The sequence below is a fragment of the Culex pipiens genome, chromosome 2 (genome assembly GCF_016801865.2).
Source record: "Culex pipiens pallens isolate TS chromosome 2, TS_CPP_V2, whole genome shotgun sequence".
NCBI lineage: Eukaryota > Metazoa > Arthropoda > Insecta > Diptera > Culicidae > Culex > Culex pipiens.
In genome coordinates, this window is record NC_068938.1 from 16,921,917 (window position 1) to 16,943,223 (window position 21,307).

Genomic DNA, 21,307 nt, shown 5'->3' on the forward strand with positions numbered 1-21,307 from the left:
GTACACAAATAGCGACACAAAAGAGACGGAAAATAACACGAAAAAAAACAGTACTGCGTGTCCACACAGGCACCGCACTACTGATGCCCTAAGCGGTACAAGTGGTCCAAATATTGTTGAAACTAAAATCATAGACTAATAATTAGTCTATGCTAAAATTATTGTGCTTCCTTTCGCATTTTTGTAGCCATTAAAAAAAATGTTAGTATTTATCATAAAATTCGAAATGATGATTTGTGATTGATGAATTTTCAAATATTTTTATAATTGATTTTTATATAAAATATTTTTTGCTTATTTTAATTTAAACTAAACTAACTCTTTCAATTTTTGAAAAAATGGGTAATATCTAATCTTATAGACTGAATGATTATCAATCAACTTGGATTTATTTTGATGTTTCATTTGAATAAAAAAATACAAAAAATGTTTGTTTATCTCAGTTTGTAAACTTTTTATTGATACATTTAAAGTTTTGTGAAATGTTCCAATTTGATCTCAATTAATTATAAACTTTTTTTCATTAAAATATGCATTTTTGATTCCACTTAAAGGTGCACATCAGCCAAGGAAGTTGTTGTCTTCTTATTCTAAAATTGTTAAACTTAAGGACTCAATACTGCAGAAATCCGATTGTTAAAATTGACAAGCTGAAGATACCAAAATTAGTGTAGCAAAAATATTGGTGCAAAGCAAATGTTCTGGTTGATGTGCTCTGTTAAACAAATATTGAAGCATAATTCAAACATTTTCCATACATTTCAACTTTTTTCAATTTTTCTACAAAAAGTTTCTGTAAATCTGGCGATATGTTTGATTCTCAAACTTATTTAAACTGATGTCCAAGTAATCCAATAATGCAGTCCGTTTCTCGGTTCGAAATAATTTTTGTTGAGAAAATTGAACATTTTAAGAGTGTTTAAAAAATCCTGTTTATCGTTTTTTAAATATTGAAGTTAATTTACTTTTAAAAATTTGTTGAAAACTTCAAACTGAGTAACATTGCACACTACAAAGCTCATTATTATTTAATAAAAAAATGATTTGTATATTGCCCGGCTATCAATGTCCGTAGAAAATAGAGGAAGAAATTGTTCAGAAACATTTTCAAAATTTTAATTTGGTTTGATTATTTCATAGCATTTATCAAGTTATTCAAGTTCTATAATTATTAGGGTGGGTACGGATTTTCAAAAGTTCTCAGATCAAGTTCTGGTGTGGTTCCCCTTGTAGGGCATACCCATAGGGACTCTCAGGCCAAATTTCAGCTCATTTGGTTGAAAACTGGCCTGTCTCAAGCGAGTTCAAGTTTACATAGGATTTACTATGGGAAATTTTGAATTTTCGTTCATTCGCTCCTACAGGCCTGGGGGAAACATGTAGATACTTCTAGGATGGCCAGAAATGAGCGGAATCGTCTGGAGAACAACTTTCCCTAAGAGACCAGGTCGATTCGTTCAACCCCCATCGAGCTCAACGGCAATACATCCGGGGTTTTCGGAACCAACGGTTTCCCCAGAAAAGCAACAAATTTTCCTTAGCATGCTATGAATGCTTGATGAACACCGCGACGCCACATGTCAAACAGCTACCACGTGATTGTAAAATTTGCACCATAACATTTTTTTTCTTATTTGGAGGTTTAGAATACAGCTAAATAGCATCAGGATCACCATAAATTTTAATTCTATGGTTCAAAAAGTAATAAAAAGTAATTTTTTATAGGCGATGCTAGTCCACGTGGTAGCTGTTTGACATGTGGCGTCGCGGTGTTCATCAAGCATTCATAGCATGCTAAGGAAAATTTGATACTTTTCTGGGGAAAACCGTTGGTTCCGAAAACCCCGGATGTATTGCCGTTGAGCTCGATGGGGGTTGAACGAATCGACCTGGTCTCTTAGAGAAAGTTGTTCTCCAGACGATTCCGCTCATTTCTGGCCATCCTAGAAGTTTCTACATGTTTTCCCCAGGCCTGTAGGAGCGAATGAACGAAAATTCAAAATTTCCCATAGTAAATCCCATGTAAACTTGAACTCGCTTGAGACAAGCCAGTTTTCAACCAAATGAGCTGAAATTTGGCCTGAGAGTCCCTATGGGTATGCCCTACAAGGGGAACCACACCAGAACTTGATCTGAGAACTTTTGAAAATCCGTACCCACCCTAATAATTATCTTTAAACATCTTTTCAAATTTCATTTCCAATATATTTAATAAAAACTTCAAATCTTTTTTTTTAATTGTCATAAACATTTAATTTTTTACTGTAATTTTCTCAGTTTTACAAAAAAAATGAAAATTTTAAACCTGTGGTTTGACTTTTAATCTACCTGAGACTATGTTTGATTATGGGATGCTTTCACTTATCAACTAAGAGCAAACACTTCGATCTAATTTTAGGGAAATTATGCAACAAACTGTTCATTGAACAACCAAATAAAGAATGCAAAGCGTCTCGCACTTCACACAACCTTATCTCACGCACGGCCGAATCTAATGAAACCAATGAATTGTATTCGCAGTGCAGATTTCATCTACTACGTACGACATACCCGTTAACTTCACAGTCACAAGTACCAAAGATAAGCCAAGTATTGGTGCCTCAACAGAGACCGCATGCAAGTAATCGCCACCAGTTTGCTACAACTCGTTGATGCGTTAAGATCGTCATCGCCGCGTTCAAGAATGTGGCTTGTACTACTAACCTGGTTGGCGATCGCGCTCCCCCTGGGAGCCTTTGCTTGGTTCAAGAAGCGGTTCCGCTTTTGGTCCGACCGTGGCGTCGAGTTCATCGAGCCGGAGCTGCCGTACGGGAACTTCAAGACGCTCGGGAAGGTCGAGCACATTGCCCCGATCACGAAGCGACACTACGAGTACTTCAAGACGAAGGGCGTTCCGTACGGGGGTGTGTTCATGTTGAGTTCGCCGTTGCTGTACATTTTGGACGTGAAGCTGATTAAGACGTTGCTGGTGAAGGATTTTGGGTACTTTCCGAACCGGGGGGTGTACTTTAATGAGCGGGACGATCCGCTTTCGGCGCACATGTTCGCGATCGAGGGTCAGAAGTGGAAAACGCTGAGGAACAAGCTATCGCCGACGTTTACCAGTGGGCGGATCAAGATGACCTTCCCGTTGGTGGTGGAGGTGTGCAAGCAGTTTTGCGACCATTTGGAGGAGGTCGTGCAAGGTGTGAATGAGGTGGAGATGCACGATCTGCTGTCGAGGTACACGATCGATGTAATTGGGACGTGTGCGTTTGGGATCGAGTGTAACAGCTTCCGTGATCCGGACAATGAGTTCAGAAGGTACGGGAAGATCGCGTTCGATAAGCTGCCGCACTCTCCGTTGGTGGTTTACTTGATGAAGGCGTTTAGGAAGTACGCAAATGCGCTGGGGATGAAGATGCTGCACGAGGATGTGAGTAGCTTCTTCTCGAACGTGGTGCGTGATACGATCGATTACCGGGAGAAGAACAACGTAGTCCGTAATGACTTTATGGATCTTCTGTTGAAGCTGAAGAACACCGGAAGGTTGGAAGAAGCTGGAGAGGAGATCGGTAAACTCTCATTTGATGAGATCGCCGCTCAAGCATTCATCTTCTTCAACGCTGGCTTTGACACTTCTTCAACCGCGATGACCTACACGCTGTACGAACTCGCCATGAAGCGGGAAGCTCAGGAGAAGGCTCGCAAGTGTGTGCTGGACATCTTCGCCGTCAACGGCGGTCAGCTGACGTACGAGTCCGTCGCCAATATGGGCTATCTCGACCAGTGTATCAGCGGTACCTCACCAACGAATTTGTGTTCGCAGACTCTCAATCTTATCAGCTGCTTTCTTTATTTTTAGAAACCCTCCGCAAACATCCGCCGGTGGCCATCTTGGAGCGCAACGCCGACAAGGACTACCGGATTCCGGACACCGACCTGGTCATCGCGAAGGGACGCAAGATCATGGTGCCGATCTTTGCGATGCACCACGACGCGGAGCACTTCCCGGATCCCGAGGCGTACAAACCGGAGCGATTCTCGCCGGAAGAGGTCGCACAGCGGGATCCGTACTGCTACTTGCCGTTTGGGGAGGGACCAAGAATTTGTATTGGGATGCGGTTTGGACAGATTCAGGCTCGGGTTGGGTTGGCGAACTTGTTGAGACGGTTCCGGTTTTCGGTGTGCGATCGAACGCAGATTCCGGTGAAGTACTCGAGGACGAACTTTATTTTGGGGCCGGCTAACGGAGTTTGGTTGAAGGTTGAGAAGCTGTAATGTTGCATTTTGTATCGAGAGATTATTAGGTTTAAGCGAATAAAAACAAGTTGATGTACTAGCATAAACAGGTCTTTATCTTGAACCGGCCAGACTCCACCCATACAAACAGTACTGGTTTCTGATAAGACATTGTACTCATACAAAGACAAGTTCATTCACTCTCACTGCCCTCAATCAGCGCAACAGTTTCACTCAAGCAGTCAACTTCGATGTCGCCCCTTCAGCTGATTGTGAACGGTTTGTTGGTAATCCTCTTCATCGCACTCGGTGCCCTAATCTTCATCAAGCATCGATATGGCTACTGGCGACGCCAAGGAGTCTCCTACCTCGAGCCCGAGTTCCCCTTCGGAAACTTCAAAGAAATGGGCAAAAGCATCCATCCAGCGCATTTAACCCAGCAAATCTACACCCAGTTCAAAGGTCGATCCTCGTTCGTCGGTCTGTACATCTTCCTCAATCCGGTCCTGCTCGTGACGGATCTCTCCCTTATCAAGCGAATCCTAATCAAGGACTTCAACCACTTCCCGAATCGCGGCGTTTACTTCAACGAGCGGGATGATCCCCTCTCAGCGCACCTCTTCTCGCTGGAGGGTCGCAAGTGGCGCGATCTGCGGGCCAAGATCAGTCCGACCTTCTCCAGTGGGCGCATCCGAATGACGTTCCCCGCGGTTCTGGAGGTCGCCCAGCGATTCTGCACTTATCTAGAGCAGTCTTGCGTTGGGAAGGAGGTCGCGGAGATTCGGGACGCAATGGCACGGTTCACGACGGATGTGATTGGGAGTTGTGCGTTCGGGATCGAGTGCAATAGCTTCGAGGAACCGGATAATGAGTTCCGACGAGTTGGGAGGAAGCACTTTGATACGCCTAGGAATCATCCGCTGAAGGTGTTTGTGATGAAGACATTTCGGGGTTTGGCGAATGGTTTGGGGATGAAGTTGATTCACGACGACGTCGCGGAGTTCTTCTTGGATGTGGTTTGGAGGACGATTTCGCATCGGGAGGAGCATAATGTCTCCAGGAATGACTTTTTGGACCTGTTGATCAAGTTGAAGAACACTGGACGGTTGGAGGCTGACGGTGGAGACATCGGACAGCTGAGCTTCAGTGAAATTGCAGCGCAGGCGTTTATATTCTTCACTGCTGGATTCGAGACTTCGTCGTCAGCGTTGACGTACACCTTATACGAGCTTGCGCTGAATCCGGTGGTTCAAGAAGCGGCGAGAGCGAGTGTTTTCGAGACGCTTGACAAGTTCAACGGAGAGTTTAGCTACGAATGCTGTCAAGCGATGACCTATCTAGATCAGTGCATCAACGGTTAGTATGATTTGATAAACAACAAGCCCCCTCTTACGATTCCCTCTTCCAGAGACCCTTCGCAAGTACCCTCCGGTAGTAAATCTCGAGCGGACCGTCGACAAGGACTATCTGATAGAAGAATCTAACCTAATACTACCGAAGGGTCTGAAGATCATGATTCCGGCGTTCGCCATCCAGCATGATCCGGACTTTTACCCAAATCCGGAACGCTACGACCCCACGCGATTCTCACCGGATCAACAAGCCGCCAGAGATCAGTGCACGTTTCTCCCATTCGGAGAAGGACCAAGAATTTGCATCGGACTTCGCTTCGGGATGCTGCAAGCACGAGTTGGTCTCGCTATGATCTTGAAGAATTTCCGCATTTTGCGCTGTGAAAAGACGGAGGATCCCGTTGTTTACTCGACGCGTGCCTTCGTACTGACCCCGATCAACGGAATGTGGCTCAAGCTAGAAAAACTATCGAAATAAAGAAACTCAATCGCTTTTATTCAAACCTTATCGACCTTCAACCACAGTCCCTCTTCCGGTGACAAAATGAAACTCTTCGCCGTAAAGTCCAGCGGAACGGTCGACTTTTGCCCGGTGGAGAACCGGAAGCTCTTCAGCAGCAGCGCCAGTCCGATGCGGGCCTGCATCATGCCGAATCGCATTCCGATGCAGATTCGAGGACCCTCGCCGAACGGCGTCCACGCGTACGGATGACGTTTGGCGATCTCCTCCGGCGTGAAACGATCCGGATCGAACCGTTCTGGCTCGGGGAAGATCTCCGGATCGTGGTGAACGGCGTACACTGGGATCATGAGGGATGTTCCGGCGGGCAGGATGGTGTTGGTGTCTGGGACTTGGTAGTCTTTGCTGACCACGCGGAAGTGAACCGGGACGGGGGGGTATTTGCGGAGGGTTTCTGCAAAGAGACAATAGTTTCAGTTCATACGGTTGGAATAAGATTGACAATAAGCCAACCCTGCAAGATCTGATCGATGTACGCCATATCCATAACCGCATCGTAGCTCATCTCTCCGTTGTGCTTCTGCAAAACGTCCTGAACGCACTTCCTCGCGCGCTCCTGAACCTCTTGATTCACCGACAGCTCATAAAGCGCCCAAGTCATCGTGGTAGAGGACGTCTCAAAGCCAGCAATGAAGAACACAAACGCCTGCGCCGCAATCTCGTTGAACGTCAGCGGTCCCAACTCGCTGTTCTCACCCTGCATCATCGCAATCAACAGATCCATAAAGTCGTTCCTCCTTACATTGTTCTTCACCCGGTAGTCGATCGTTTCCCGTACGATCCCGATGAAGAAATCCGACAGCTCCGGCACGATCTGGCGCATTCCCAAGAACCTCGCCAACTTGGGAGCAACCGCACACAGCGAATCCCTCCACCGCACCCTAGGCGTATCAAAGTGCTTCCTGCCCATAACCCTAAACTGCGCATCCGGATCCTTCATCGAGTTGCACTCAATCCCAAACGCGCACATCCCAATCACATCCGTCGTGAACCTCGCCAGCAAATCCTTCAGCTCGAACTCATTCTCCTGGCTGACCTTCTCGTCCATGTACTCACTGAACTGCTTCCCAGCGGCTATCATCGTCGGGTACATCATTTTCATCTTCCCCGAGGTAAAAGTCGGCGAAATCTTCGTCCTCAGGTTTTTCCACTTTGTCCCCTCCAGGTTGAACAAATGCGCCGACAACGGGTCATCCCGCTCGTTGTAGTACGTGCCACGATCGTGAAAGTACTGAAAATCCTTCACAAAGATGCACTTCAGCAGCTCCAGATCGATCGCCAGCGCCACCGGCTTCGTGAAGAAGTAAATCCCGCAGAACGGATACTGGTCCTTAAATTGCTGGTAGTAGCCTTGAAACCGACGGGCCATGTGCATCGGAGCCGGATCCAGATTCCTTCGGAAGTTGGCCGGAACGTGTGGAACTCCTCGGTCAGCCCAGAAGGAACGCTGCTTGCGGTACCGGTAGTACACGTACAGCAGCAAACCGGCTACGATGAACAGCAGTGCAGGAAGGACCATCTTGGTTGAGGGTGGGACGATAACTGAGCACGAAACCTGCCTCTGTGATATTTATTTGCTTTACTTTATCTCACTTAGTTTAAAGATAAGAAGACGGTGCTTTCCAGGCGCACAATAATGAAATTTTGAACCAATTCTTCACGTCCAAAAGTTACAATTCATTCTCGTAGCTCAATCGGTTGTGACTGGCGCTGGCAGTGAGATGTTAGAAACTGCAGTCATGTAGTATGGTTGAGAATGAGTCACATGTAAACAAACAAAATGAAGAGAAGACACAAGAGAATGAAAATGAATCATGGCACCAATACAGCTGTACGAGGTGATGGCGCACTTTCATTCTGATTATCTGATTGGAATTGTATGGATCATGTGTTCGGGAATGAATGAGAATACGGTGTAGAAAAACATTAAATACAATTGAATCAACGAAAGCTATGTGTTTTATGTCCTTTTAAAATGTTAGTCGTTATTTTGAAAAAAAAAACTGAAAACAAGAGATAAGTATTTGAAAGTTTCCAAGATATCGTCGATTGAAAAATGATATATCTTTCTAAGTTATCATTTCTTGAAAAGCCGTAATTCAGTAACCAAAGATCGTTAAAAAAAAGAAAATTGTATGAAATTCTCAAATAGGGTATTTTAACCATTAGTGGACCCCCTAGTAGAGCCGAAGGACATTTTTCACAATTTTTTCAATATTTCAAGCACTTTTTCATAACCCTTCGTACAAAACAATGAAATCTGAAGTTTTTTTTAAACAATTTTGACAATTTGTTTCATCAGTCGTTTGTTTTTGAGCAGAAAAATAGCCATTTGAAAAAAAAAGTTTTTTTTTGCCTGTTACGGAACCTCTTTTCCCACAGTGGACTCGGGTCCATAATTCGATTGTGGACCCGGGTCCACTTTTGGCAAAATATTATTTTTATTATCAGAGAAAATGTTTCAAAAACCACTGTAAACATAAAAATAATAAAAAAAAGTAATTTTGATGCATTTTTTTCATATTTATAACATAACTGGTTGACCGAAACTAAACAATAGATTTGTTTACAGTTGCTGATAAAACCACGCATGTTAACTTAAAAAAAAATGTTTTGTTATTGATTTAGGCCGTTGCAAATATTTTTCAAAGTTTAAATATACATTAAAGTTTAATCAACTGAAAACCATTAAAAAGGCATTTTCCCGCGTTTATAATCATATTTAGCATGTTTGAACTCCTTTGAAAACATTTTAAATTTTCATGAAATAACAATGTACAGTCCCACGAAAAGTATTTTTTAATCTTCATTTTTCGATGTAAAATCAAATTTACATTCAAAAAGTAATGTAATGAAATTTTGATAAACTGCATAGTTTTCAAGTTAAATCCATTTTTAGGTGACTTTTTTGAAAATAGTCGAAGTTTTTAATTTTTTTTAAATTAGTGCACATGTTTGCCCACTTTAAAAAAAATATTTTTGAAAAGCTGAGAAAATTCTTTATATCTTGCACTTTTGAACTTTGTTGATACGACCCTTAGTTGCTGAGCAGAACAGAAAAATTGATGTTTTCTAAGTCTCACCCAAACAACACACCATTTTCTAATGCCGATATCTCAGCAACTAATGGTCCGATTTTTAATGTTAAAATATGAAACATTCGTGAAATTTTCCGATATTTTCGAAAAAAACATTTTCAAAATTTTTTAATCAAGACTAAAAAACAAAAAGGCGTGATATTGAAAGTTTGGCCCTTTTGAAATGTTAATCTTGGTTTAAAAATTTTGAAAATATTTTGCTTGAAATTGTGATTTTATTGAATTTTTCATCAAAAACCCTTCAGAGGGTCTACTATAGGAAAGGGGTCCATTAATGGATAACGTACCCTATTTGAAAATATTTTTTTCTGCAAATCAATCCACTTTAACGACACTGGGTCTTTTGTGATCTCTGTTGCAAGTTTTGCTCATTTTTGGCATCCGAAGGTTATGTTTGGTGAGTCACCTAAAACCTCTTTTACGCAAATGGACCGACGTTTTACTTCCCCATCCGCTAGAAGGTGTAATCAGGCAAATTTCGTCTCGAAAAATGCCACCGTGTGGAATTGAACCCAGGTCTGCTGGGGTAAGAAGCTACCGCTCTAACCATTAATCGACCGGACCAGGCACGAAGAAAGTTTTTTTTTTAATTAAAAAAAGTCACTTTTTTGGGAAAATTTTACACCAAAATTATTTATAAACTTGAAAACTGTTAACAAAATTTCATAATGTACTTTTATTACAAATTCAAATCAACATCTGAAAATGTTTTTTGTCCTTTTTTTAAGTTTAAAAATTATACTGTTTTTTAACCCTCTAACGCCCATGGTTACACCAGAGCACCACTATTTCACTCATCGACATTCCTCGAGAAGTATTGAATGGAAATCAAATCATTCTTCATGCATAGTGTTATTTAGAATGTCCAATGAATCCAATTTAAATTTTATCGAATTTGGTTAAGTATGTAAAGAATGGCAAGGAAAACGTAAAAAATCCCCTCCTCTGAGGTTGACATTACAAATTGGCTCATAAATTGGCACTCTTAGTCCACTAAAAATTATAAATAATTGAAAAAATCAACAAGTAAAAAATAGAAAAAAAAAGATAAAAATGTTGTTGCTATAACATACCAAATCAATTCATCAAAATAAAAAGAATCCATGTGAAAATTTAAGTCGATAATTCAATCAGAATTTGAATTATTTTTTAGCAATTCAAAATTAACCCACCAGCAATCGCATATGTGTACTTTGTACACACTTGGTAAAGGAACTTGTAAGAAAGACAAAAACATGCGACATCCCAAAGGTTAAAGTTATTTTAAAAATTATTCATCGCTGCTCACTTAAAAAAAGAAAAAAAATCAGAAACTGTTCATTTCCATTTTTTTACAAGGTTGTTGACAGCAACAAAGCTTTAATAATTGAAATTTTGTCTATTAAAATAACAAATCTTCAAAAACGACTTACATAATTTTTATATATTAAGGTTCAAATAATTTTTAGATTGTAGCCATTTCAAAGTAAAAGTATTCAACAAAATTGTCATTTATTATTTAAAAATTAGTGTTCATCAGGTTTTTTTTTATCAAATTCGGTAAAGTTTACTAAATTTTCAACTGTTGAACAGTTTGGTAAACTGAAAATTACCGAAAGCGGCAAAAACTTACCGAAATTCGGTTATGAAATTTATAATCGTGCAACTGAAATTCGGTGATGTTTTGTTAATGGTGGGTAACCGATCTAAACTTTATCATTTTTTCAGCTACTTATTATAAATTCGTTGAAAAAAAAAACTAAGTTTGTGTCCATCAGATTAGACTTAGTTAGTATTTGGTAATGCTGTGAATAATGTTTCATTTGTTATGGACTACATAAAGTTTTTCAGCAGAAAAGAACATAATTTTTCGAAAAAATCTAGATTTTAAATATTTTTTGCACTTTTAATTTTTTTTTTAAATTGCACTTTGTTCATCAACTCCTTTTATCCAAATAAGGCATTTTTCATATATAATTTCTTCATACAATTGTTTATAAGGGTGATCGAAATCTGCGCTTCCTTGGGGCTACCCTCTGAAATTAAAGAAAGAACCATTACTACTGACCAAGGAAATTCATCCCTCCAATCCATTGTATTTTATATGAGGAATTCAAAATTGAAAAGGTGCATCGTTTTTTGAGGTTATTCCAGGCATATTTCTTTTATTTATATTTTCAGATAAATTCACTTGCATCAATGTACTGCAGTTTAAGTTTCATTCAGTCCATTTTCGAAAAATAACAAGCAATCACTATTAAAAAACATACCGTTTCACATTCCAACCAAAAAGGCTGGTGTTTTCTTTTTTTTTTGTTATGATACTTAATTGCATTTCATCACTTGCGCGTCGCCTCGTTTGGATAATATTTTCATTTTCATGGAAAACCACTCCACTCGTTAAATGGAACACTTTCCGTCGCTTCCACCATTCTGGATAACAGTAGAGTCTAGCATATAAGTGCATCGCATCGCAATTCGGAAAAATAGTTGATGAATTTTTTGGTTGAGGTGGAAATTTACACGTTTGTTTATTTATAAATCTTTTAGCAGAAATTTATAGTTCGAATTAAGTAAGGTGCATTCTAGCAACCAGTTACAACACGGAGAAAAAATATTTCCCAAAATCGTGAACAAGCGTTCATGAAAATGGGAACCACGAACAAAGTGTTCAAATTTCATGGTACGTTTTTCAAAGTCGTCCCTTGGAATTTGAACACTTTGTTCAAATAGTTTTGGGAACTCTTTTTTCTCCGTGAATCAATTAGATCCTTTTATATGAACTCCTTTTCTTTGTAAATCTATCGAACCTAAAATACATTCTATTGCGACTCGCCCATCCCACAGGTGTTTACACAATGTGTGTGTGTGTTCCCAGCACAGCGGCTTGCTCGGACAACCTCCGTATGCTGTGCAACGAAGCTTCAAACTCCAACAGAAACTTAAAACGCTCTTCGTAACTGCCAGCAAACCCGTGCACATGGCTGTTCAGCATATAAATTCGGTTCGTCCTTTTCTTTTTTTTTTTTTTTTTTTGCTGATGGTGTGTTGTCCTTTTACACACACACGACCAAACCCCAGCAACTTGCCAGCACTTGCCAGGAATAAATTGTGAACCAACAAACAGCTTTTTGCCAATGCCTGGGCGAGGACATGGTTGGACCGGTGCCAAAACAGTGTCTGCGCCGTACATACAATGAGGAAGGAGTGTTGCGAAGAATTTTAAAACAAATTGTTGAGGGGTTTGGGTTTGGACCAGTCGACAAACGAGCCGGAAAGTGGGTCATCTGGGCCGTGCGTGCCGCATCGATTACTGGTTTACTTGGTGTAGGACATGGGATTAAAAGAGGGGGAAGGGGGTAGATAAGATTGGTTTGATTTTATTGCTTATCGTTACAGTTTCTCAACTTTAAGCCAGAGTCCACCTTCAGGCGCTAGGATGAAGCTCTTTTTGTTCAGTTCTAGGGGAACCTTGCACTTTTCTCCGATCGAAAACCTAAAGTTGGTCAACAGATAGGCCAGTCCGATGCGGGCCTGCATCATTCCGAATCTCAGTCCGATACAGATTCGAGGGCCCTCGCCGAACGGCGTCCACGCGTACGGATTGCGATTGGCTTCCTGCTCCGGTGAGAACCGCTCGGGATCGAACTTTTCAGGATCGGGGAAGACCTCCGGATCGTGATGGATTCCGTATACCGGGATGAATACCTGGGTGCCGGCTTCCAGGACGGATTTGGTGTTGGGGACTTGGTAGTCCTTGGCCACCTCGCGGAAATGGATTGGAACCGGGGGATACTTGCGAAGGGATTCTGCAATAACTCGGATTAGAATATTATTCAATATGGGATTTGGTAAAACTTACCATTCAAGATCTGATCCAGATACTTCATCGCGGTAACGGATTCGTAAGACATTTCCCCGTTGTACTTAGGTAGAACCTCCTTCACGTGTTGCCGACCCTTCTCCTGGATGTCCTGATTCAGAGCCAGCTCGTACAGTGTCCACGTTAGCAGCGTAGAGCTGGTCTCGAATCCAGCCAAGTAGAACACAAACGCTTGCGCTGCGATCTCGTTGAAGGACAGCAATCCATCGTCACTCTTGCTCTCATCCGGATTCCTCATCTGGATCAACAGATCCATAAAGTCGTTCCTCTTGACGTTGTTCTTCACCCGGTAGTCAATCGTCTCCCGGACAACTCGCAAAAAGAACTGTTCAACCTCTGGGACAGACAGCTTTACACCGATAAATCTAGCAAAGTTTGGTGTTGCATTTGTCAACATTGACTTGATTCTGCCTCTCGGAGTTTCGAAGATCTTCCTTCCCATAACTCTGAACTGCGCATCCGGATCCTTCAGCGAGTTGCACTCAATCCCAAACGCACACATGCCAATCACATCGGTTGTGTACCTCGCCAACAAGTCCTTCAGCTCAAACTCACTCTCGTGGCTGACCTTCTCATGCAGAAAGTCATTAAACTGCTTCCCCGCAGCCACAATCGTCGGAAACATCATCTTCATCTTCCCGGAGGTGAACGTCGGTGACAGCTTGTGTCGCAGATTCTTCCACTTGGATCCGGGCAGGTTGAACATGTGCGCCGACAGCGGATCGTCCTTCTCGTTGTAGTACGTCCCACGATCGTGGAAGTACTGAAAATCCTTCGCAAAGACGCACTTCAGCAGTTCAAGATCCGTAATCAGCGCGACCGGCTTTGTAAACATGTAGATTCCACCGAACGGATGCTTTCCCTTGAGTTCGTTGTACAATCGCTTGAACAGGGGTCCGGCCTGTTCCGTTCTTCCCATGGGCTTGGCATTGCCGTACAGGAAGACCGGTTTAGAGAACGGAACGTTCCTATCAGCCCAGTACGAGTGCTGCTTCTTGATGTAGTACAACACTCCCAAACAGATCACCAATACAGCGGTAAAAACATCCCAAAAATCCAACATACTGATTAAGACTAATTAACGACCTGCCTAGACTCTCTCGCGATGCGGCCTCTTCCAAATCTTGTTCGTGACTGACCAATACCAAAGAGCCGAGGTCGTAGATATAGTGTAAACAGCTTGAAGTACCAAGTGATTATTATCTCGCTGATTGCGTGCCGTCTGCCTACTCTGCAAGTCATTCTTCGCGATACTTTGAGTCACCTGCTATCTTACATTTGTTTGCAAAGATATCTTCCAGAAAAGAAAATTTTAGTTTGTTATAAGATCTTTATTCAACTAGATTCGTTCCACCTTCAACCAGAGATTTTTCGGAGTCAGAACAAAGCTCGTTACATCGACTTGCAACGGCATGCTACACTTCTTACCGATTGAAAATCGAAAGTTTATCAAAAGATAAGCCAGAACAATTTTAACTTGCACAATACTAAGTTGCTTCCCTAAACAAGCTCGCGGTCCTTCACCGAACGGAATCCACGTGTACGGTTCTCGCTTGGAGTTCATTGAGAATCGCTCTGGGTTGAACTTTTCCGGAGTAGGATACAGCTCCGGATCGTGGTGGATCGCGTACACTGGGATATAGATGGGAGTTCCAGTTTCCAAGGTTGTGGTGGTATTTGGAATCTGATAGTTCTAGGTCGTCTCCCGGATCAACACCGGAATCGGTGGGTATTTCCGAAGGGATTCTGCAAAAGATAACGTCAGTCTGCCATCGGAAATCATATCAAAAATCTTACCTTTTACGATCTGATCCAAGTAGGTCATCGCCGAAATCGAATCAAAGCAAATCTCTCCGTTGAACTTTGCCAGAGCAGTCTTCACGTGTTGTCGCGCCTTCTTTTGCATTACCTGAGCATTGGACAGCTCGAACAGAGTCCACGTCAACAGCGCAGGGTAGGTCTCGAGCCCAGCATAGTAGGATCCGAACGCTTGCGCTGCAAGCTCGTTGAAGGCCAGCTGTCCTTCCTTGGATTCGTTGGGATCCCACTGTTGAATCAGCATGTCCAGGAGGTCATCTTTTCTGATGTTGTTCTTTGATCGCGATTCTGTTTCAGCGCTTATCAATTTCAAAAAATGTTTGGAAACTTCGGGCTTGAACTCACTTATTCTTAAAATCCTAGCTAATTTTGACATGTAATTCATCAGAAATCCCTTAAACTTTTCTTGTCTCGATATTGTTTTCAACTGTATATCAACTCCTAGGTAACTCTTTGCCATTAAATCCGGTATGTACTGTTTCAACCAATTCTTGATTTCAATCTCTTTTCCTACTTCGACCTTATCACCAAGCTGATCACTCAAATGGTTTCCTGAAGTCAACAGCATTGAAAACATAGTCTTCAAGTTATTTTCACCAAACAATGGCGCAATTATGTTGTGAATCTTATTCCATCTATCTCCACTCAAATTGAACAGCCTTCCCGATAATGGATCAACCTTCTCGTCACAGTAACTCCCTCGCCCTTGAAAACACTGAAAATCCTCCTCCAAAACCCGCCTCACCAGCCCCAAATCGGTCATCAACGCAATCGGCCTCAAGTAGTGGTACATCCCAACCAGCGGGTTCAACCCCTTTAAATCCGTATAAAAACTCTGGAAAAACTTCCCAACCTGCTCAGTTCTTCCCATGGCTTTAGTATTTCCATACAAAAAACCGGGCTGCCTAAACGGCACGTTCCGCGAGGTCCAATAGGCGTGCTTGCGAAACAGGTACAGATTCAGCGCGAGGAACGCCAAGGTGCCGACTATGTCCCAATATTGGAACATGGTGCACCAGGTGCTAATTTAATTAAATTAAACGCTGCGAGTCGATCGTTACGATACGACGTGAATAGGTGGAGCACTTTTTTACAACTGGTCCACACAATCGATGCGAGTTTGCATCTCGAATTGGAGTGAGATTATCGTTTTGTTTGTTGTGTGTTTAGATAATTTGGTATTTAGGCAATGGATTTGTTTGGTTCAGTCGAAAAATCAATTGGGAAGTTTGATACAAAAACAAAAACAAAAACAAAAACAAAAACAAAAACAAAAACAAAAACAAAAACAAAAACAAAAACAAAAACAAAAACAAAAACAAAAACAAAAACAAAAACAAAAACAAAAACAAAAACAAAAACAAAAACAAAAACAAAAACAAAAACAAAAACAAAAACAAAAACAAAAACAAAAACAAAAACAAAAACAAAAACAAAAACAAAAACAAAAACAAAAACAAAAACAAAAACAAAAACAAAAACAAAAACAAAAACAAAAACAAAAACAAAAACAAAAACAAAAACAAAAACAAAAACAAAAACAAAAGCTTCTCACCTTAAATCTGATTTTAAACATGTAGGAATATTCCGTTACGAATTGTTCTTTCCGCTGGAGTGTTGTTTACTAATCTAATCTAATCTAATCTAACACAAACGTAGCCAGTCCGATGAAAGCATGCTGGAAAGTCTTGTGATTAGATTACGCCGCAAGCACTTTTCTTGTCAATATTAATAATTGAAGTACATCCGAGAACACCCGAAAATGTATTACAAAAATTAAAGCGGCCAGCCCTACTACGTTGTGTTTACCGCAGAGAGGATTCTGAGAACGGATCACATTTCAGAGAATCTACAGGGGAGGAAGGATGCGTGGACATACCGTACCAAACGCTCCGATTTATGATTGCATGTTTTGTATGGTGTGTCTAGTGTGCGGTTATACAATAATATATAATACAATTATAATATAAAATAGAATATAATGTAATTGGAAAGTCCTCACCAAGTTCCTCGATGATGCTGCTTTTCCTATTTGAGTCGTTCCTCTCTCGACTCAAAGATAAGATGAAGCGACGTTTCCAGTGCTATCTTGCGTCACCGGAAAATTAGCGCAACAGCTACACCCTTCGATCACGCTAATTTCGCTATTTTTCACGTTTTTCAACCCGTTTCGTATACACCGTCGTCAAATCAACCAAACCAAATTTCCAAGACTGTTATTACACTCATCTCCCCTAAACAGCAGAAGTCTGCCACGAATACAAAAAAGTCTGCAAATCGACGGTAAACACACTGGTCAAAGTGACGCTTGTGACGTTCGTTCGTTTTGACATTTTGGCTCTTTTTTCCGCACACGTTCCCAGAATCAAGATGGGACGGGAAAATTACGAAACCGAATGATCGGTGCAGTACAAAAACCAAGAACATATTTGGACACATTCTAAACAACAACGAAACGCCTTATTTTAACTCATGCAAATTTCCAGCCTGCGGTGTCATCGTCCAACCAAATATGCACTCAATGAGTGCCATTCTCAGCTCTTCGTTCTTGCCAAGAGACACCAACACACTCCAACGCTCTCACTCTCACTCTCTTCTTTAATTTCTTCGAAACGTCAAACACCACGAGCATGATCGAAAACAATTTTATCGAAAATCACTATAAAACACTTTTTTTAACTAAACTTTATCATCTCTGCATAGATGCCAACGTCATGAATCGAATGACACTAGTTTGGCTTGGCTGAAACTTAATTTTCAACCAAATAAATGCGATTTTTTCCTGAACAACGCGACGACGTGTAGTGCACGTTCGACTTCTCTCGTCCCCCGCTGCTGTCTCTTTCCGCTGGAGTGTTGTTTACACTTTAAAAGCCTTTGAAGTAGACCTTGAACATCGCCACGAAATATATCGTGATATTTGCTCTGTAGGAGTTGTTTGTATGTTCACCACCCGCCCCACGTGCTTGGTCCAAAGTTTACCCGAGCATAACTGAGTCATTTCTTCCCAGTAACTCAGTTTACCCCCAGATGACTTGCAAAACGTTCACCTGTCCACTCTCCGTTATCGAAAGCGGGCGCGTTCAAATGATTCACTAAGCTCGCGGCATAACTCCATCAACCGTGTTGTAGTACCACACTATTGCTGATAAAATTCCAGTATATGGCACAAGCAAGCGCACCGTTATGATTGTAGTGACAGAATTACGCCCGCTGAGGGTGCGCTGTCTAGCTCGACGAGTTTGAGATCAACCGGCGCACGCGGCGCCGAGATATCAACGAGATAATAAGCGCGAGCTGTGTTACAGCTGGGCTGGGAGTCAATAAAAACCCAGATCCCGTGGTCGGCAGCAAGCCATTCGTGAAAAAGTGTTTGAACAGCTAGCATCGTTCAAGCGAGGGGTTTGAGTGGTGCTGTAACTAACTCGAACTTCCGGTCAATTAACGGAATCATCATGCTGGAACCGCTAGATGCGATCATCACCGTGGCGATGATCTGCTTGGGTCTGTACTTTTACATGGACAAAAAGTACTCGTACTGGAAGGACAGAGATGTGCCGTACTTGAAGCCGGAGTTCTTCTATGGGAACTCGAGGACGATGACCCGGACGGAGCAAACGGGTCAGATGTTCGCGCGGTTCTACGAGGAGTTGAAAGGGGAAGACCATCCGTTTGGTGGGGCGTTTGTCTTTACGAGGCCGATCGCGATCGTGACCGATCTGGAGCTGGCCAAGTGCGTGTTTGCGAAGGACTTCCAGTACTTCCACGATCGTGGGACGTATTACAACGAGAAGTACGACCCGCTTTCGGCGCACATGTTCAACCTGTCCGGACCCAAGTGGAAGAATCTGAGGCATAAGTTGTCACTGACGTTTACGTCGGGCAAGATGAAGATGATGTTCTCGACGATCATTGCGGCGGGGAAGCAGTTCCGGGACTTTTTGGACGAGAAAGTTAGTCATGAGAGTGAGTTTGAGCTGAAGGACTTGTTGGCGAGGTACACGACCGATGTGATTGGGATTTGTGCGTTTGGGCTTGAGTGTAACTCGATGCGGGATCCGGATGCGCAGTTCAGGGCTATTGGAAGGAAGATCTTCGGGAATCCTCGAGGAATGGTCAAGGGATTCTTGATTGCGACGATGCCACGGTTTGCACAGTTCATTGGGGTAAAGGAGATTCTGCCGGAAGTGTCCGAGTTCTTTTTCAAAGTGGTGCGTGAAACGGTGGACTACAGGGTGAAGAATAATGTTAAGAGGAACGACTTTATGGATTTGCTGATCCAGATGAGGAATCCGGATGAGAGCAAGAGTGACGATGGATTGCTGTCCTTCAACGAGATCGCAGCGCAAGCGTTTGTGTTCTACTTGGCTGGGTTCGAGACTAGCTCTACGCTGCTAACGTGGACTCTGTACGAGCTGGCTCTGAATCAGGACATCCAGGAGAAGGGACGTCAACACGTGAGGGAAGTCTTGTCCAAGTACAACCGAGAGATTACCTACGAATCCGTTACCGCCATGAAGTACCTGGATCAAATCTTGCAAGGTAAGCTGTAATGATCAAAATCAAGTATCATATTCTAATCCAAGTTATTGCAGAATCTCTCCGCAAATATCCCCCAGTCCCTATCCATTTCCGCGAGGTGGCCAAGGACTACCAGGTTCCGGAAACTAAGACGGTCCTCACAGCCGGTACCCGCGTGTTCATCCCGGTGCTCGGAATCCACCACGATCCGGACATCTTCCCCGACCCGGAACGCTTCGATCCAGACCGATTCTCGCCGGAGCAGGAAGCCAAACGCAATCCGTACGCGTGGACTCCGTTCGGCGAGGGACCTCGAATCTGTATTGGGATGAGATTCGGAATGATGCAGGCCCGCATTGCACTGGGTTATCTGCTGCACAGTTTTAAGTTTTCAATCGGGAAAAAGTGCCAGGTGCCGCTGCAGATGGACGAGAAGAGCTTTGTGTTGTCGCCGAAGGGGGGACTTTGGTTGAAGGTTGAGAAGATTTAATGTTTTCTTATGTTTTGCCATATTGAGACTTTTTTACAATACAAGAATTGTCTAATTTATTTGATATTTGATGATAGTTTTGAATAAGCTAAATATAAATTTTAATATACATTACAAGCTGAAATCTTTAGATAAATCTGGTATTTTTGTATACATCTTCTGTTATATTTAATTCTGTAGTAAAAAAAAAAAGTTGAAGTGTATTCAGATACTTTCTATAAATAGCTGACCTTCAAGTAGTCTCGATCCAATTAACCCGAGCGCGCAGCTATGTGATTTAACTACACCCTCGTGGGTTATAATTACTGTTGATAGTGATTATATCTTGAAAGCGGCATTACTCGACTGAATTCCATTCAAAACTCACGTTGTTGATTGAAACGTTTGTGTTTCACGTGTTTCAGAAACACATTTTTGAAAGGGAAAAGTGGCGTTTCTTAAAAATTGACAAATGAGTCTAATTCAATGAGTTCTTTGAATTTTTCTCCTGAGTCCATAAAGCGAAGAACCTGCTGATTTAAGCAAAAAAAAAACTGCCGCTCTGCCGGAGCTTTTATTCCCGGGAAACCAATCAATTACCCAGCACGCACGGATCATTTTCCTTTTCTGACTCGTGGCCATCATATGACTCACTTGGAGTAGGTAGAATCTTCAGCTATCAGATGACCAAGAAGGCACCCAGCAGGAAGTCAGAGCCCAGGGCGAAATGGCTGCCCCAGAATATGTGCGGGATTGTTCAAGTAATTGATGGCTATTGATTTGTTTGCGATTCTTTTATTCACCGTATCACGACCCACCACCCACAAACCCCACTAGCCTCTAGTTATTTGCCATAAATCTGGTTGGCGTACAGCATCATCAGTTCGCCTCGAGGGCTTCTCTCGGTCAGTTGCGCTCGGGAGTGGTCATTCGTCCTCCTCGTCCGCGTCGTTGTGATTTAGCTTTAGACGCTTTTCGTTTTCGGCCAGCACCAGCAAGCCACTGATCCAGCGGCGGCCTCGTCTCCGGTGGCCTCCACCCTCGTGGCTGGCACTGGTGCCGTTGGTCGAGGAGCACAGAGTCTTTTGAAAGAGAGTTGTATTATTTCCTGATTTTTACACATTTGAAGTACGTTCTGATCTATATTTCACTTTTTACAGCAAGTTTACAAAATACAATATATTTTTTTAATCATATCTCCCCAAACCTTTAAATTTCTCTTAAAGATCATATGATCATTCATATGATTTTTAACTAACATTTTTACAAAAAAATAAATTTCCCAAAATCTGTTTTTTCAATTTTTATTTTTTTTGCATTTTTAAGGGGACAAAACCCAGCATCTTTTAAGCCATTAGGAAGTATGGACCAAAATTTTACCGAACAGTTGTGAATTTTCAAAAATATAATGATTTTTGTGATAATATTGTATAATATTTAAATCTT

At 42.1% G+C, this 21,307-nt stretch overlaps 6 protein-coding genes across 6 annotated transcripts; 3 read left to right on the forward strand and 3 right to left on the reverse strand.

Annotated features, from left to right (window-relative positions):
* The first annotated feature begins 2,372 nt into the window (after positions 1-2,372).
* LOC120417745 (cytochrome P450 6a2-like) lies at positions 2,373-4,328 on the forward strand. The gene is made up of 2 exons (XM_039579903.2): positions 2,373-3,779; positions 3,845-4,328. Exons 1-2 carry the CDS (start codon positions 2,615-2,617, stop codon positions 4,258-4,260), a joined length of 1,581 nt encoding a protein of 526 aa, XP_039435837.1. The 5' UTR covers positions 2,373-2,614; the 3' UTR covers positions 4,261-4,328.
* A 7-nt stretch (positions 4,329-4,335) lies between these two features.
* LOC120417746 (cytochrome P450 6a8-like) lies at positions 4,336-6,070 on the forward strand. Its single transcript, XM_039579904.2, has 2 exons — positions 4,336-5,577; positions 5,630-6,070. The coding sequence occupies exons 1-2, from the start codon at positions 4,473-4,475 to the stop codon at positions 6,049-6,051; spliced, it is 1,527 nt and encodes a 508-aa protein (XP_039435838.1). The 5' UTR covers positions 4,336-4,472; the 3' UTR covers positions 6,052-6,070.
* On the reverse strand, positions 6,049-7,829 carry LOC120417748 (probable cytochrome P450 6a23). The gene is made up of 2 exons (XM_039579906.2): positions 6,547-7,829; positions 6,049-6,487 (listed from the first exon to the last, which is right to left on the reverse strand). The coding sequence occupies exons 1-2, from the start codon at positions 7,610-7,612 to the stop codon at positions 6,072-6,074; spliced, it is 1,482 nt and encodes a 493-aa protein (XP_039435840.1). The 5' UTR covers positions 7,613-7,829; the 3' UTR covers positions 6,049-6,071.
* A 4,701-nt stretch (positions 7,830-12,530) lies between these two features.
* Positions 12,531-14,202, reverse strand: LOC120417747 (probable cytochrome P450 6a14). Its single transcript, XM_039579905.2, has 2 exons — positions 13,033-14,202; positions 12,531-12,979 (listed from the first exon to the last, which is right to left on the reverse strand). The coding sequence occupies exons 1-2, from the start codon at positions 14,114-14,116 to the stop codon at positions 12,564-12,566; spliced, it is 1,500 nt and encodes a 499-aa protein (XP_039435839.1). The 5' UTR covers positions 14,117-14,202; the 3' UTR covers positions 12,531-12,563.
* Positions 14,203-14,325: 123 nt separating this feature from the next.
* LOC120417749 (probable cytochrome P450 6a20) lies at positions 14,326-15,953 on the reverse strand. The gene is made up of 2 exons (XM_039579907.1): positions 14,851-15,953; positions 14,326-14,799 (listed from the first exon to the last, which is right to left on the reverse strand). Exons 1-2 carry the CDS (start codon positions 15,878-15,880, stop codon positions 14,747-14,749), a joined length of 1,083 nt encoding a protein of 360 aa, XP_039435841.1. The 5' UTR covers positions 15,881-15,953; the 3' UTR covers positions 14,326-14,746.
* Positions 15,954-18,176: 2,223 nt separating this feature from the next.
* Positions 18,177-19,999, forward strand: LOC120417738 (cytochrome P450 6a8-like). The gene is made up of 2 exons (XM_039579896.2): positions 18,177-19,413; positions 19,467-19,999. The coding sequence occupies exons 1-2, from the start codon at positions 18,327-18,329 to the stop codon at positions 19,880-19,882; spliced, it is 1,503 nt and encodes a 500-aa protein (XP_039435830.1). The 5' UTR covers positions 18,177-18,326; the 3' UTR covers positions 19,883-19,999.
* The last annotated feature ends 1,308 nt before the right edge of the window (positions 20,000-21,307 follow it).